Source organism: Miniopterus natalensis, chromosome 4, assembly GCF_054644295.1.
Source record: "Miniopterus natalensis isolate mMinNat1 chromosome 4, mMinNat1.hap1, whole genome shotgun sequence".
NCBI lineage: Eukaryota > Metazoa > Chordata > Mammalia > Chiroptera > Miniopteridae > Miniopterus > Miniopterus natalensis.
The window spans coordinates 7,415,324-7,428,437 of record NC_142084.1 but is presented as its reverse complement, the minus strand read 5'-3'; the positions used below and the strand labels follow the sequence as shown (position 1 = coordinate 7,428,437).

The 13,114-nt window shown below is 46.1% G+C and overlaps 1 protein-coding gene across 3 annotated transcripts in view; it reads left to right on the top strand.

Moving 5' to 3' along the window:
* The window catches only part of TRPC3 (transient receptor potential cation channel subfamily C member 3), a 60,177-nt gene that overhangs the window by 23,852 nt on the left and 23,211 nt on the right, over positions 1–13,114 (top strand). For all 3 annotated transcript variants that reach the window (XM_087815906.1, XM_087815905.1, XM_087815904.1), the window contains exons 4-6: positions 7,741–7,905; positions 10,595–10,811; positions 12,228–12,461. In XM_087815906.1, the coding sequence (XP_087672032.1) occupies positions 7,741–7,905; positions 10,595–10,811; positions 12,228–12,461 (616 nt within the window). The remainder of the gene's footprint in view (positions 1–7,740; positions 7,906–10,594; positions 10,812–12,227; positions 12,462–13,114) is intronic.

Here is a 13,114-nt window from a genome sequence, read left to right as displayed (position 1 = left end):
TCTTAAGCAAGTTCTGTTCTCAGTCATCAAAGACAGCTTTCTTGTCCACTGTACTGGTTCCAGTTGTCAGTAAGCAGAAAAGAATTTAGTAGGGGATGTTAGGAGTCATTAGGAGAGGGGGAGATGCAAGCTTCCTGTGCTGTGCTTCCAGAACTGACCTTAAGGGAGTGTCTGTGGCCCAAACAGAACAATTCTGCCTCTGCTGAGGTGGCTGGCCCTGCACCCCCGAGAGGATGCCTGAGTCCTGCCTGACAGATACAGCCCCTTCCATCAAGGCCCACACTTAATGCCTCTCACCAGTGGAGCCTAGGCCAGTGTCGGTACCTAGCAGCAAATGCGGGTAGGGGAATCTCTCTCTCTCTCTCTACACACACGTGCACACACACACACAATTCTACCACAGTGTAGAAAACTTCCACAAGTGTGTTCACAAGACTGTGGCCAGCCATCAGTGACAGAGCTTCCTCTACTTAATAGGATAGTGAAACGCGAAGTGAAATAATTTTTCAAGGCATTGTCAGTTATGACATAATGAAGTTGGCCTGACTGCCCCCCTCTCAGAGCATTCTTGCTAATAGAGGTTTTGCCATGTTGGCACACACACAAAAAGATAATTTTGAATAAGATGGATATTAATGCACTTTTAGAAATCTGTCTGGACATTTATTCACAGGTCTTGTAATACGCCGTCTCCTCTCTTGAGTACCTGCGAGGGGAGAATTGGTTTCAGTTGTCACAGGTTCTTGATCATGGCTTTGAAAGTGTGATATTAGCAGAAACAGTTTGTCTGCAGATGTGTGTCTGTTGACCAAGCTGTCTCGCAGAGCGCAAGTCCTCCTGCATGCTCATTTTAAATGTCAGATATGTAGACTACAGTGTAGGAGGTGTCATAAACTTGCTGTCAGTCAACTATCAGGAAACAACGACCAAAAGAATATATGTGGAACCAAATGGAGATTCAAGACTTTGCAGGCGTTTCTGGCTTGTTTGTTTTATGCTTTGCCATGAATATTAGTTCAAGTCTTTGATTTGGAATGGTCACTTGATAAATGTATATTAGAATGGCCAAGCGAGCCCCAGGTCCTCTTTCTTTTTTCCCCTCGAAGGCTCCTTTATTGTTCACTCAGCACTCACCCATCTCCACTCCAGCAAGGAGGAAAAAGACTCCCCCACTCCTGTCCCCATTTTTCCTACCATCTCGTTTCTAGTCCCCAAGAAAAATCTCCCCTTGGATTATAAGGATGCATGACCCCCCTCCCCCACTGTGGCTCTGAAGTAGTCAGTCTATGGCTACATAAAAGGCACTGGGATTTCAAAATAACTTTATATGTTATGGAATTTCCACCACCTCCCCCATAGCAAAATATACTCATATTTATTCAAATCAGGCCATAATTACACCAAGAAAACCAGTTTAATATAACGGTAAGCTGTTAGGCCCCATAAGAGACTCAGGAAGTCTCTCCTGCTATCTGCCCAAATCTGCCCCCAGCTCTGGTTCTGAGTCTGCTGACTTCTCCAGCCTGCAACCAAAGTACGTGCCCTTGACTGGGAATCGAACCTGAGACCCTTCAGTCTATGGGCCAATGCTCTAACCAGTGAGCACACTAACCAGGGCAAGGATTGCTATTCTTTCTTCTTGTTGTTAATATGTCTTTATTGATTTCAGAGAGAGGAAAGGAGAGGGAGAGAGAGAGATAGAAACATCAATGATGAGAGTCATCGATCGGCTGCCTCCTGCACGTTCCCTGCTGGGGATCGAACCCGCAACCCCGGCATGTGCCCTGACCAGGAATCGAACCGCGATCTCCTGGAACCTAGGCCAATGCTCAACCTCTGAGCCACGCGGGCTGGGCAAGGATTGCTCTTCTTAGTATCAAAAGAGCTCAAGACAAGTTTACAAGAAAAATTCCCAGAGCTCTTTAGAAAAATAAGCCAAGAGCCTGAACAGATAATTCATAGAAGGGAGAAATCGAATCACTAGCAAGCGTATTTAACATTTTCAAGCACCCTCTTAATAAAAGAAATGCACATTAACATAAAAATGCCATTTCACCCCTCAAACTATGAGAGAATAGAAACTTACGATTCTCAATGCCGTTGATGAAATAAATGGACAATCAGATGCTACTGGTGGGAAGCAATAATGTGTTTTCTGTCAGGGATTTTGAAGACTCCTCACCATTTCTGAGCATTCTCTAAGGGAAATAATGCAACTGGAAAGGTGATCAATACCATTACTGTGTGTAGAGTTACCTACATTCTTCTGTAGGAGAATGAAAGATGAAATTTGATATTTTGAAAATGTGTACAAGAAAATTAACTTCTGGGCCAAAAACATGAATTACTTTCCAATTAGAATAATGGACAGTTTGCCTCTGTGGTTAGAGTGTCAGCCCATGGACTAAAGGGTCCCAGGTTTGATTCTGGCCAAGGGCACATACCTCGGTTGCAGGCTCATCCCCAGCCCCAGTTAGGGCCTGAGCAGGAGGCAACCAATTGATGTGTCTCTCTCACATCGATGTCTCTCTTTCTCTGTCTCTCTCTCTCTCCCCCTCCCTCCCTCCCCCCTCCTTTCCATTCTCTCTGAAAAGCAATGAAAAAAGTATCCTCGGGTGAGGATTCAAAAAGAAAAAAGACTAATGGACTCTTGACTCCCAAAAAGTCCTGAGTTCTAGTTCTGACTGTCCCTCTATCTTGTCTGTGACTTGAGGAATACTGATCCCCTGCACCCATAGAAATACCAAGAGTTCTATCTCCAGTAGCTATGTCTATGGTAAGAAAGCCCTTGATAAAGACAAAAGACACCAGATCTTCATAAACCGTCAAGTCTGGACAAAGGGGCTCTTAAGAAAAAGGAAGACATTTCCTGAGTTCTTCTGCCTGCTCTTCTGTTTCCTCCATGGTGGGATTAAGTTTAACTGTAGAACAATCATCTAGAAAAGAGACATGCAGCACCACAGCACATAAAGTCACTTCCAGCCGATGCAGAGAGAGCTCAGAAGCGGAGCCCCGCAGCGGGCGGGCGGGGGGTGCGCATGCTGCAGACTCGGGCTCACGTGCCAGCCCGACCCCTGCGCCGTGCCGCCTGGGGCCGCGTCTGTGCCCAGGCACCAGGAGATAACAGAGCATTTTACACCTGGTGGGTTCGCAATCCGGAAAACTCTCACCATGTGAGTTTTCTGTTTATATGTCACGATTTATCTAATTGTTCTTCCTAAAAAGAAAACAGAATGATCTAGGTTTTATATACAAGAATATTTTCTTTTAAATTGTATGAACTGAGTCTCCAACAATGAAATTAAAAATAAGCCCTACTGGTTTGCCCAGTGGTTAGAGCATTGGCCCTCAGACTGAAGGGTCTTGGGTTCAATTTCAGCCAAGGACACGTACCTCGGTTGCAGGTTCAATCCCTGGCCCCAGTTGGGGCATGTGCAGGAGGGAACCAATTGATGTGTCTCTCTCACATTGGTGTTTCTCTCTCTCTTCCCCTCCCACTCTCTCTGAAAAGCAATGGAAGTTGGTCCAAAGGTTGTGGGTTATTGTTAAGCTGAAATGGTAAAAATATCCTTAGGTGAGGATTAAAAAGAAATAAAACAGAACATTCTTACCACAATTCTGCACCACCGTGTACCCATGAAGATGGTTTTTGTAAATTCTGATTTCATAAAAAGACAGTGTAACATGAATTTTTTTTTAAGTTGAAAGTTATCTAATTGTTTTCCATAGCCTGCCCTGAATGGGGGTTCAGTTTACAATCTGTTAATCGTTTGGCAGGAAAAAAATGTTTTTTCTCAATGCTACAGTAGTTTTGTTCCAGGGAAAGACCGAGATTTTCTCGTGTGTCAATCATCCTCCCTTTAAATAAGAAAACCTCAAATAAGGGTATTATTTTTGGAATGATTTCAATTTGCTGGGCCACTGAAGTTAGGAAACAACATGGAAATTTTCTTCAGCTGGGTGGGACTGGTGTGACGGCATCAGGAGCTGTTTTAGGAGGTAAAGCAGTGAACAGATAAAGGTCACTGCCCTATTTTGAAGTCATTGAAAAGAGCAAAACTCATCTCCCAGGGGGATTAGCTTTTTTGCCCTCACTCGCTACTCTTGTATTGGTGTCATTTTCTTTTTCAAATGTTCCTTGTGTATCCATGTTAGGATTTTAAATCACCGGGGGAAAAATATCTATTTGTGTTTTCTTTCTGTGGATTAAAAGAAATCAGCAGAGGCCATATGGTGGTGTTTATTATCTCAATTAAGTAGAGGCCTGGCTGGCGTGGCTTAGTGGTTGAGCATCGACCTATGACCTTGGAGATCGGGGTTCGATTCCAGTCAGGGCACAATCCAGTCAGGGCAGGAGGCAGCCAATCAATGACTCTCTTTCATCACTGATGCTTCTATCTTTCTCTCCCTTTCCCTTCCTCTCTCTGAAATCAATAAAAACTTATTTTTAAAAAAGCAGAGGGTAAAATTAGTAATATAGGAAATATAACCATTAAGCTGAACAGTAAAGTATGAAAGGAAAGTGCAAACACCATGATTTGGGCTAGTATTTAACATCGATTAAGTGTCTGCACTGTATGTGCAAGTCACAGCTGGTCAGAGGCTGGTCATCACCTGTGCGCCACATGGAAGGATCGATTTCCAGCCAGTCTTTGAGGCTGTGTAGCCTTATACAGTGTCATTAATGCCGTAAAGCACATCTTCAGATTTAAAGACCAGCTCGAGGAGTGGTGAGAAGAGGGAGCCATACTACATCAGTGCTTCTGTCCTCGAGAGCTCGCAACCTACGAAAGAGGAAAGTTTGTCTACCGGTCCCACACGGACACGTCCACCTGTCTGTTAACTCAGTGGGCATTTTCTGTCTTACTCAAACCCTCAGACTATTAAAAAGTGCATGTTGACTTCCCAGCTGGTAATCTGGTTTGAAGACATCGCATTCTCTGCCTGTGGGTTCCTCAGGACACGCCACTCCGCATGCCGAGCCAAGCCTGGCTGCAGGCACGGGCCTGCCTTCTATTTGCATCCATCCAAGTGCCCACAAACACAGACCCTCTGTGTTTTTGGACCAATGTTCAAATTAAGACTGTGTTAAATGCTGAATATTTATCTTGGCAGGTTTCCATTCTTATAATTTTTTCACATTTATTGATAGCTTACTGTGTGCCTGTGACCAGGGACCACTCATCACTTAAGGCAATGCTGATGCTTCCATTTTTTCTTTTTTTAAAAAATATGTCTTTATTGATTTCAGAGAGAGGAAGGGAGAGGGAGAGAGAGAGAGATAGAAACATAAATGGTGAAAGTCATTGATCGGCTGCCTCCTGCACACCCCCTGCTGGGGATCGAGCCTGCAACCCGAGCATGTGCCCTGACGGGGAATCGAACCACAACCTCCTAGATGCTAAGTCGATGCTCAACCGCTGAGCCACGCCCGGCCGGGCTGATGCTTCCATTTTCATCTGCCTGTACCAAAGGCCTAAGCTCAGAGGGGGGGCTTATGACATCTTGAAGGATGAGTGAGTGAGTGAGTAAATGAATGAATGAGACAGACAGTGAGGGACTGTAGCGTGGATGAGAATTTCTTACATAGAAGGAGGGGTGAAGCCGGAAGGAAATGATCCAGTAGATACAGGGAAGAAGTGGAACTTTGGAGTTCTCAAGAATCCTAGGAAATTGTCACAGGGACCCCCCGGAAGCCTTCAGCCTTGATTAGATCCACACATTATATCATGGGTTCAAATAACGTCTGCGTTGACCTTGAAATACTGTTTCCAAAAATCAGAACATTGGAAGAGTGACAGAATCTTGAGTTTGGAAAGAAGGTCTCATATATACTTCGTAGCTGTCAGTCACCAGTGACCCCTGGGACCTGGGGTTTTTATAACTGAGTTGAAAGGAACTTACAAGATCAGACACTCTTTTTCACACTGAGCTCGTCAAGAAAGAAAAGATAGCATCTTCTTTTTCATACTTTTAACTCTCCCAAACCCTTCCAGTTTGTATCATTGAAAAAAATTCAGTTAAGTATTTCAAATCTGATACTTGTAGACTTGTTCTCAACCACACCTGTCAACAGACCGACTTCTCCCCTGCAAAGAGGCACTGTGGCTGCCACAGAGTGGTCGTGATGGACTTCCAGAGGGCGGGCGCACCTGGGGCGAGAGGGGGTTCTGGGGGAATTGTGCCTCCACAGCCCACCCTGGGGGATGAAGTTCTATTTATTATGATTATGATTATTAAATATGTTTTTGTTGATTTTTAGAGAGAGAGGAAGGGAAAGGGAGAGAGAAATAGAAACAACGATGAGAGAAACATCAATTGGCTGCCTCCTGCACGCCCCCTCCTGGGGATCAAACCCAAAAGCCGGGCATGTGCTCTGACCAGGAATGGAATCCGTGACCTCTTGGTGCATGGGATGACCTTCAACTACTGAGCCATGCCAGCCGCGCTCTTATTTTTTTATTGAAAAGAGCTGATGGGAAACTCTGCGCCAATAAGTGGAAACCTCTTCATTGCCCTGTAGGCGTGCTCTTGATAAATAGTCAAATAACGTGTGGAATTGCCTAGAGTCACTCTGAATCGTTAGGACCGGGAACTAGGACCTGATTGAAGATGAGCCCCCTCCTAGTGGGGACTTCGCTGCTCCCTCTGCTTCTCGGAGCTTGCCAAAGCGTCTCATGGGTTCTTCCTAACAGGTTCACTGCTATTGTTTTTTTAGAAGACAGCGATACTTTGACTTTTGTATCACTAACCACTCTTTTTTGAGAACATGTTGACACTTAACAGTTGATTTGTGAATGACCCTGAGTAGTTCCCGAGCTTGGGCAAACTGCACCTGGCCATTCAAAGAGGCAGATCCAGCTACAAATGGGCACCTTTGGGCATCGGGACCTTTACACAGGCCTGATGACAAATACATTCTGCTCCCTGAATAAGAACAGGGCCTTAAAGGAGACCCAGTTCTTCTAAAGAGACTCAGGCAGATGACTTAGCAAAACCAGATGGCAAAGTAAAATGCGACGACGGGTGAAGTAAGTACAGTTTGTTCATTTTTTCTGATTAGAGTTACAGTGATAAAATCACTGCGGGAGATAAATGTTTGTGGTTTCCTTTTGACCTGTGAGAGAGGAAGCAATAAAAAGAGGACAGATGACAACGGGAAGGAAGTGACGTTTGATGCCAGCTCCTGGACGCCGGGCAGTGTGGACCGAGCCTAACGCCAGCAGGCTCACTGATTTCTTGCGAATCTTTTGCAGACTTGCAGCGGTCGTGTGTACATACATGTAGGCCGCATCATGCACGTATCCTCACACAGGTAGCGTTTTAGGAGTTGCCCATGACACGTAGCCCGTTTTGTTTTTAGCGATAGCCCACAATAAACCAAATAACTTTTTCCCCTTGAACTGAATACAAGTAAGCGGCAGCCAGCCAGCTGGGCCACAGGTCCACAAAGGAAGGGGCATGTCACCGGACTCCAGAGGGGAGCCTGGAGGGATGGAGAGCACACAAAGAAAGAACGGTGGTCCAGGCTTTACCCTCGTGTTTCCACTGTGGCACTTCTGTCAGGTCTGAAGCAGTTTAGGAAAAATCACTGGGCAGGCGAAAGAGCATGAGCAGAACCGTCCAGCGCCCACATTCTGGGAACATGCGCGTTGATATCTTCGGGGTGTTAATCTTAACGTTCAGCAGTTGAACTGTGGACGATGGCATGGTAACCCGCCTCCCTCTCTCTCCCTCCAGTTTGTGGCTCACCCCAACTGCCAGCAGCAGCTCCTAACCATCTGGTACGAGAACCTCTCGGGGCTGCGGGAGCAGACCATCGCCATCAAGTGTCTGGTTGTGCTGGTGGTGGCCTTGGGCCTCCCGTTCCTCGCCATCGGCTACTGGATCGCACCTTGCAGCCGGGTACAGCTTTCTTAGCCCCGTTTCCTCTGTGGTTGGTGTACCGTGTCCTTTGGGAATATAAAAGGAAAAAGCTTCCTGCTTAAGGCTCTTATCAGTTTTACCCTGAATGCTAATTGACTCAAGAACATGAATGCTGCTTTTTAATGACTGGGTCAGTTCAAATAAGGGATGAGAAAGGATTTGGTGCCAGTGGGATAGATCTCCTTTGCAGGCGTATAATGCTTTGGCTTTTAAGATAAAATCCCCATGGTAGACGGGAGGAAGAGCTGCTGGAGTGAAGTAGCATTGTTCCCATTCTGTTGACAGCTTAATAAATGGGAGCCGATGGGCCGGCCTAGGGAAGACGGGGCAACAGTGCTGCTGCTGTGGGACCACGACACAGTCAGCCTGACAACCGGAGACACTTGCTTGGACCTGTCCACACCACCTGTGGCAGAGAGTGTTAGGCCCAGGTGCAAATGTGGTGTCATCCAAAGTCCAAGAAAGTGCATGTCCGGTGCCTCCAGCTCTCTGTTCCTCAGAAGAAAAAAATGTAGAATTGGGGCTTGAGGGCTTTGGCATTTTTAGATGGTTTGCTTGTTTAGATGTGCTTGAATCATTTTGTTCACAACCTTCCTCTCTCTCTCCACCTGCCAGTGGAGAGTCAGCTTGATTGTGCCCAAGAGGAGCACTGAGCAGGATGGGGAGAGGAGCACTGGGCGTGCTTATGGAATCTGCATTAGGCTCAGCGAGGGCCCTGCCAGGGGGAAGACGTTGTTCTGAGATCCTTTAAGCCTGCTTTTATATTCTGAAATCTGGATTTGTTTAAATCAGAGGCAGTTTCAGGCAAAATGAGTCAAGGCCACTTACGAGTGACCCTAGAAATCCGTCATCTCTCTGGCTCAGCAGCCTCCTGGCAGAGTCCAGCTCCGTAGGCACCATATATGTGCGGGAATATTCATCCATCTCGCCTTGTGCCGGAGCTGCCCGGACGATTTAAGGCAGAAAGTTTGTCATTTTGATCCGTTTTGGTGACTCGACTGAGTTCCTTTGCCATGTATCATGGAAAAGTGTCTTACGACTCCTCAAACACATGAGCGCTTAAGACTAAAAACTGTAAATAATGTGAGAGAGCATGCCTTGAAGCAAAAGTCATATCCCACCCAAATAATTCCGTTTCTGGGGAGGAGGAACGGGGGTCCAGGTTTGTACATGGTTCTCTCTCGGCAGCTTAATCAGTGGGAAGATTACATTAAGCCGGGAGTGGGCATCCTCAGTCCACCCGTTTCTCTTCACTCATGGAAGCAGCTCCTGGCGTGGGAACTCCGGCCAGCAGAGAAGGGAAAGAGGGAACTGAGTCCTTTCTACCCACTTTTATACCTTCCATATACCATCCACCCGATGCTGAAATGACAATCGGGCAAGAATTCTGTGCATGTGGCCCCATTTTAGGATAGGCATGCGGCTTTCTTCTCATGCTCTTCGAAGTTTTAAAGACCAACCTTTTGGAGACTTGGCAACTCCCAAGAAATCACTCAGTGCTAGGAATGAGCTTCACCCCCCTTGCCCCCAACAGCACGGTGATAGGTAAAAGGATTGTTTCTTTTCCTGTAGAAAATGTCACACTTGTCCGTGTGCATTCGCAGTCAGCCCCAGAAGGGCTGGACGGCCCTTGGCTACTTGTTGACGTCAAGTTAAGGTTGTGGACGTACAAAAACATTTGTTTGAATTTGCAGTCTTTTAAATGTGAACCTTGGAACTTTTTAAGGTCACAGACTGAGTTTAAAAGTTGGGTTTGAGTGTGTAGGATGGAGAACTTGCTTGATAAATCTACCAAATGTACCTAATTCGTGGACCGTGGAAGCCCTGGGGACAGGAGGAATTGTTTTTCATTTCTTCTAGAACGTGGGGCTTTTAAGGACATCCTATCACATGGGATTTTAAAGGAGTTGCCTTAAAATAATTATAAACTGAACTTTAAGGTGCTCTTGTACTATTTATATGATTTTTCAAACTCGGGGATGACTTTCAATTAAATTAACCTACTTACAGGTTTTAATCATTGTAGCTCCCGCTTCTAATTGGGATAGTAACAAATAAAATATTTATCCTGATTATAATATTTTCTGCCCTTTTTTAATCATACAAAGTGCAACTTGATTTTAGTATATTTAGAAATGAGAACTAAAATTTCCTTCTGTAGTAGTAAGATTTTTTTAAATCTCCAAAGGGTTTTTAACGTGCTACAAACACGTCATAACATTTCAGTTATAAATGAACAAGCCTACAAATTTATCATAACATTTCAATTATAAAGCAGTAAAGGATTACACACTGTAAACTTGGAATTTCTTTTCCTAGACTCTCAAACCTTTGACATTGCATAGTCTTTCAATATAAAACTAAGAATAGCCAGCATGTGCCATGTGATCCCCAGAAATGCATCGGTGAACACCATATATCCTCAGACAAATGAGAGTCTTAGAAACAATGAAGTTTGAAGACTTCTTAAATTATTTTTGGAGGAAGCATCCCCTAAAAGGAGTAATTTTTACCGTGTATAGCTTTTCAGAAACAAGGAGAGCTTTGAAAGCCTTCTCATTTCATCTGGTCGTGGTTTTGTTTTTTATCCTGTAGTAATTTTCGTAAGCAGGAGCCAGATTTGCAAAAGTAAAAGTTTTTTCTCTTTCATGTTTTGGTCTTATCCCAGCTGGGGAAGGTTCTGCGCAGCCCCTTCATGAAGTTCGTGGCACACGCTGCGTCTTTCATCATCTTCCTGGGCCTGCTTGTGTTCAATGCCTCAGACAGATTCGAAGGCATCAGCACACTGCCAAACGTCACGGTCATCGACTACCCCAAGCAGATCTTCAGGGTCAAGACCACCCAGTTCACGTGGACCGAGATGCTCATTATGGTTTGGGTTCTTGGTAAGCCTTGGATTTTAAGTACTTTGATTTCTACCAAAAACAGTGTGTTCATAATGATCATCATTTTCTCTGTTTATTTAATTGAACTTATTGGGGTGTACAGTTCTATAATACATCATCTGTGTATTGCATTGTGTGTTCACCCACCCCACGGTCATTTTCTGTTTAAAATGATATTTTACATTATACGGTGGCAATATCACCATTGTTAGATTAGCAGAATAGCAAAATCAAGTAATTTGTCAGCTTGGTAATGCTACAAGGTATCCTAACAATAAATTTAAAATTTTTATGAGTAACATGGGCCTAATATACTGTGTTTCTGAAATCTCACTTCAATTATTGAATAAAATGTTAAGTTTTTTAATGTGACTCACTGGGATGATCAAATATTTAATTGAAATTCTTGTGAAGTAACTCTGGCGGCTGTTAACTGATGACTAGAGAACATTGATGTCGTTTAAATTTTAGAGATGTTGGGGCAGAGTGTCCGTTTCAGAGTGTTTGTTACTTGGCCTCACAGTGGCCTGTTTTGAATGTAAAAGTAAAAATTTTAGGCAATGTGAGAAACAGCAATGGAGATTGGAACCAGTTTATCTACTGATCAGTAGTCCAAAGTCCCTTTATATGTTCTCTCTACTTCACCCAGCCAGTTTCTCGATGTCTCCTCAGTTCCTGATTTACTAGGGTGCTTCCTCCCTCTCATTCACTCCTGTGGCCTCAGTCTGGGTCACGTAATTATTTCATACATTTTATTTTGAGCCACTACATTTCTTTCACAAATCCCACACCATTTTCCCCTCGCACCGTCCAGACAAGGGGTCCTTTGTCCTCTGTGGGAATGGCCTTTCCTGCCTTCAGTTTCCCGGAGCCCCAGGCCTCCCTGCTGAGGGGCTTCTCCCAGGGATGCTCCTCACCTCCCAGCACGAGCGGAGATGAGGAGGGGCTGGGGGAGCGATGGAAGCGTTCCCCGACGGCGGACAAACTGTTCTTGTTCCAAGTCTACAGTGCGACAGTGATCATTTGGGGGCTATTTCTCCAGTAAATCACTAGGGTTTGATAATGAACCAATGTAATTTTATAAAGATGAATTCTTCCTCTCCCCGAAAGTCTCCGGGGGCAGAATCAGTTGACTTGCGGAGCCTTCCCGGCATGTTTCCGCCTTCCTGCCCGCGCCCCTCCGTCCCCCGGCCGCCTTTCTGGGCCCGCGGGTGGAGGTGTGTCACTCGAATTGTGAGGCATCCGTGTCGTGGAAGCTCCGTCTTCCATCCGCTCTGCCCCGTGAGCTGGACAGTCTGTGCCTCGTGGTACCCAGCACGGTGCTTTGCGTAGGGGTGGGGGCCGGCGGTGGACCCAGGAAGAGCTGCGCGGTTAAGCCGCAAGGCCTCACGTGTACCCTCGTGTGTGTTTTGACAGGAATGATGTGGTCCGAGTGTAAGGAGCTCTGGCTGGAAGGCCCCCGGGAGTACATCGTGCAGCTGTGGAACGTGCTGGACTTTGGGATGCTCTCTATTTTCATCGCTGCCTTCACAGCCAGGTTCCTGGCTTTCCTCCAGGCAACGAAAGCACAGCGGTACGTGGACAGTTACGTCCAAGAGAGCGACCTCAGCGAAGTCACCCTCCCGCCAGAGATACAGTATTTCACCTACGGTAAGTCACTGGCTGCAGGGCCCACGGGTTCCAGGGGGCGACGGGAGCCACGTTTCGGAAGGGAGCGCCGATAAAGAGGCGTGCTGAATGTTCCTGGACAGGGAGACCGCACGGGCTTCATTCGTATCCAGGCTGGCACTCTCCCCGCCTTTGTTCAAGTTCATTCACTTCTCGGTGCCTTAGTTTTCACATCCATAGAAAGAAGGCCCTGCAGGGTGAGAGAAAACTTCCCTTTAAGCCTGACAACGTAATTTACTCTTATGTACTCTTAGGACATGAAGCTGTCTTAATTAGGGGAAATGGCTTGAGAAAGGGATCGATGTGGAAGATGAGTCCCTGAGGGCGTGGCTTCGAGGAGGTAACATGAAAGGTGCTCACCTGCTGTACAGGCGAAGTGCACAGAAGTTCAGAGCACAGGAGCGACAGTGGCCGTGGGAAAGGAAGCTCTGAACAGGCAGAAACCGCGGAGAGGAGGTCGGGCCCCTCCTCCTCATGGCACGATCGCGGTGATGCCACACATCCGTGTCACGGGAGCAGCACGGCTGGCTGGTACCCAGGGTACCAGGACACCGATGCCATCCCTCCCAGCACGCTCCACGTTAGGTAACCTTAGCCTCCCTTCCCCGAGGCCAGGTTGGGCAGGTGTAATGGGC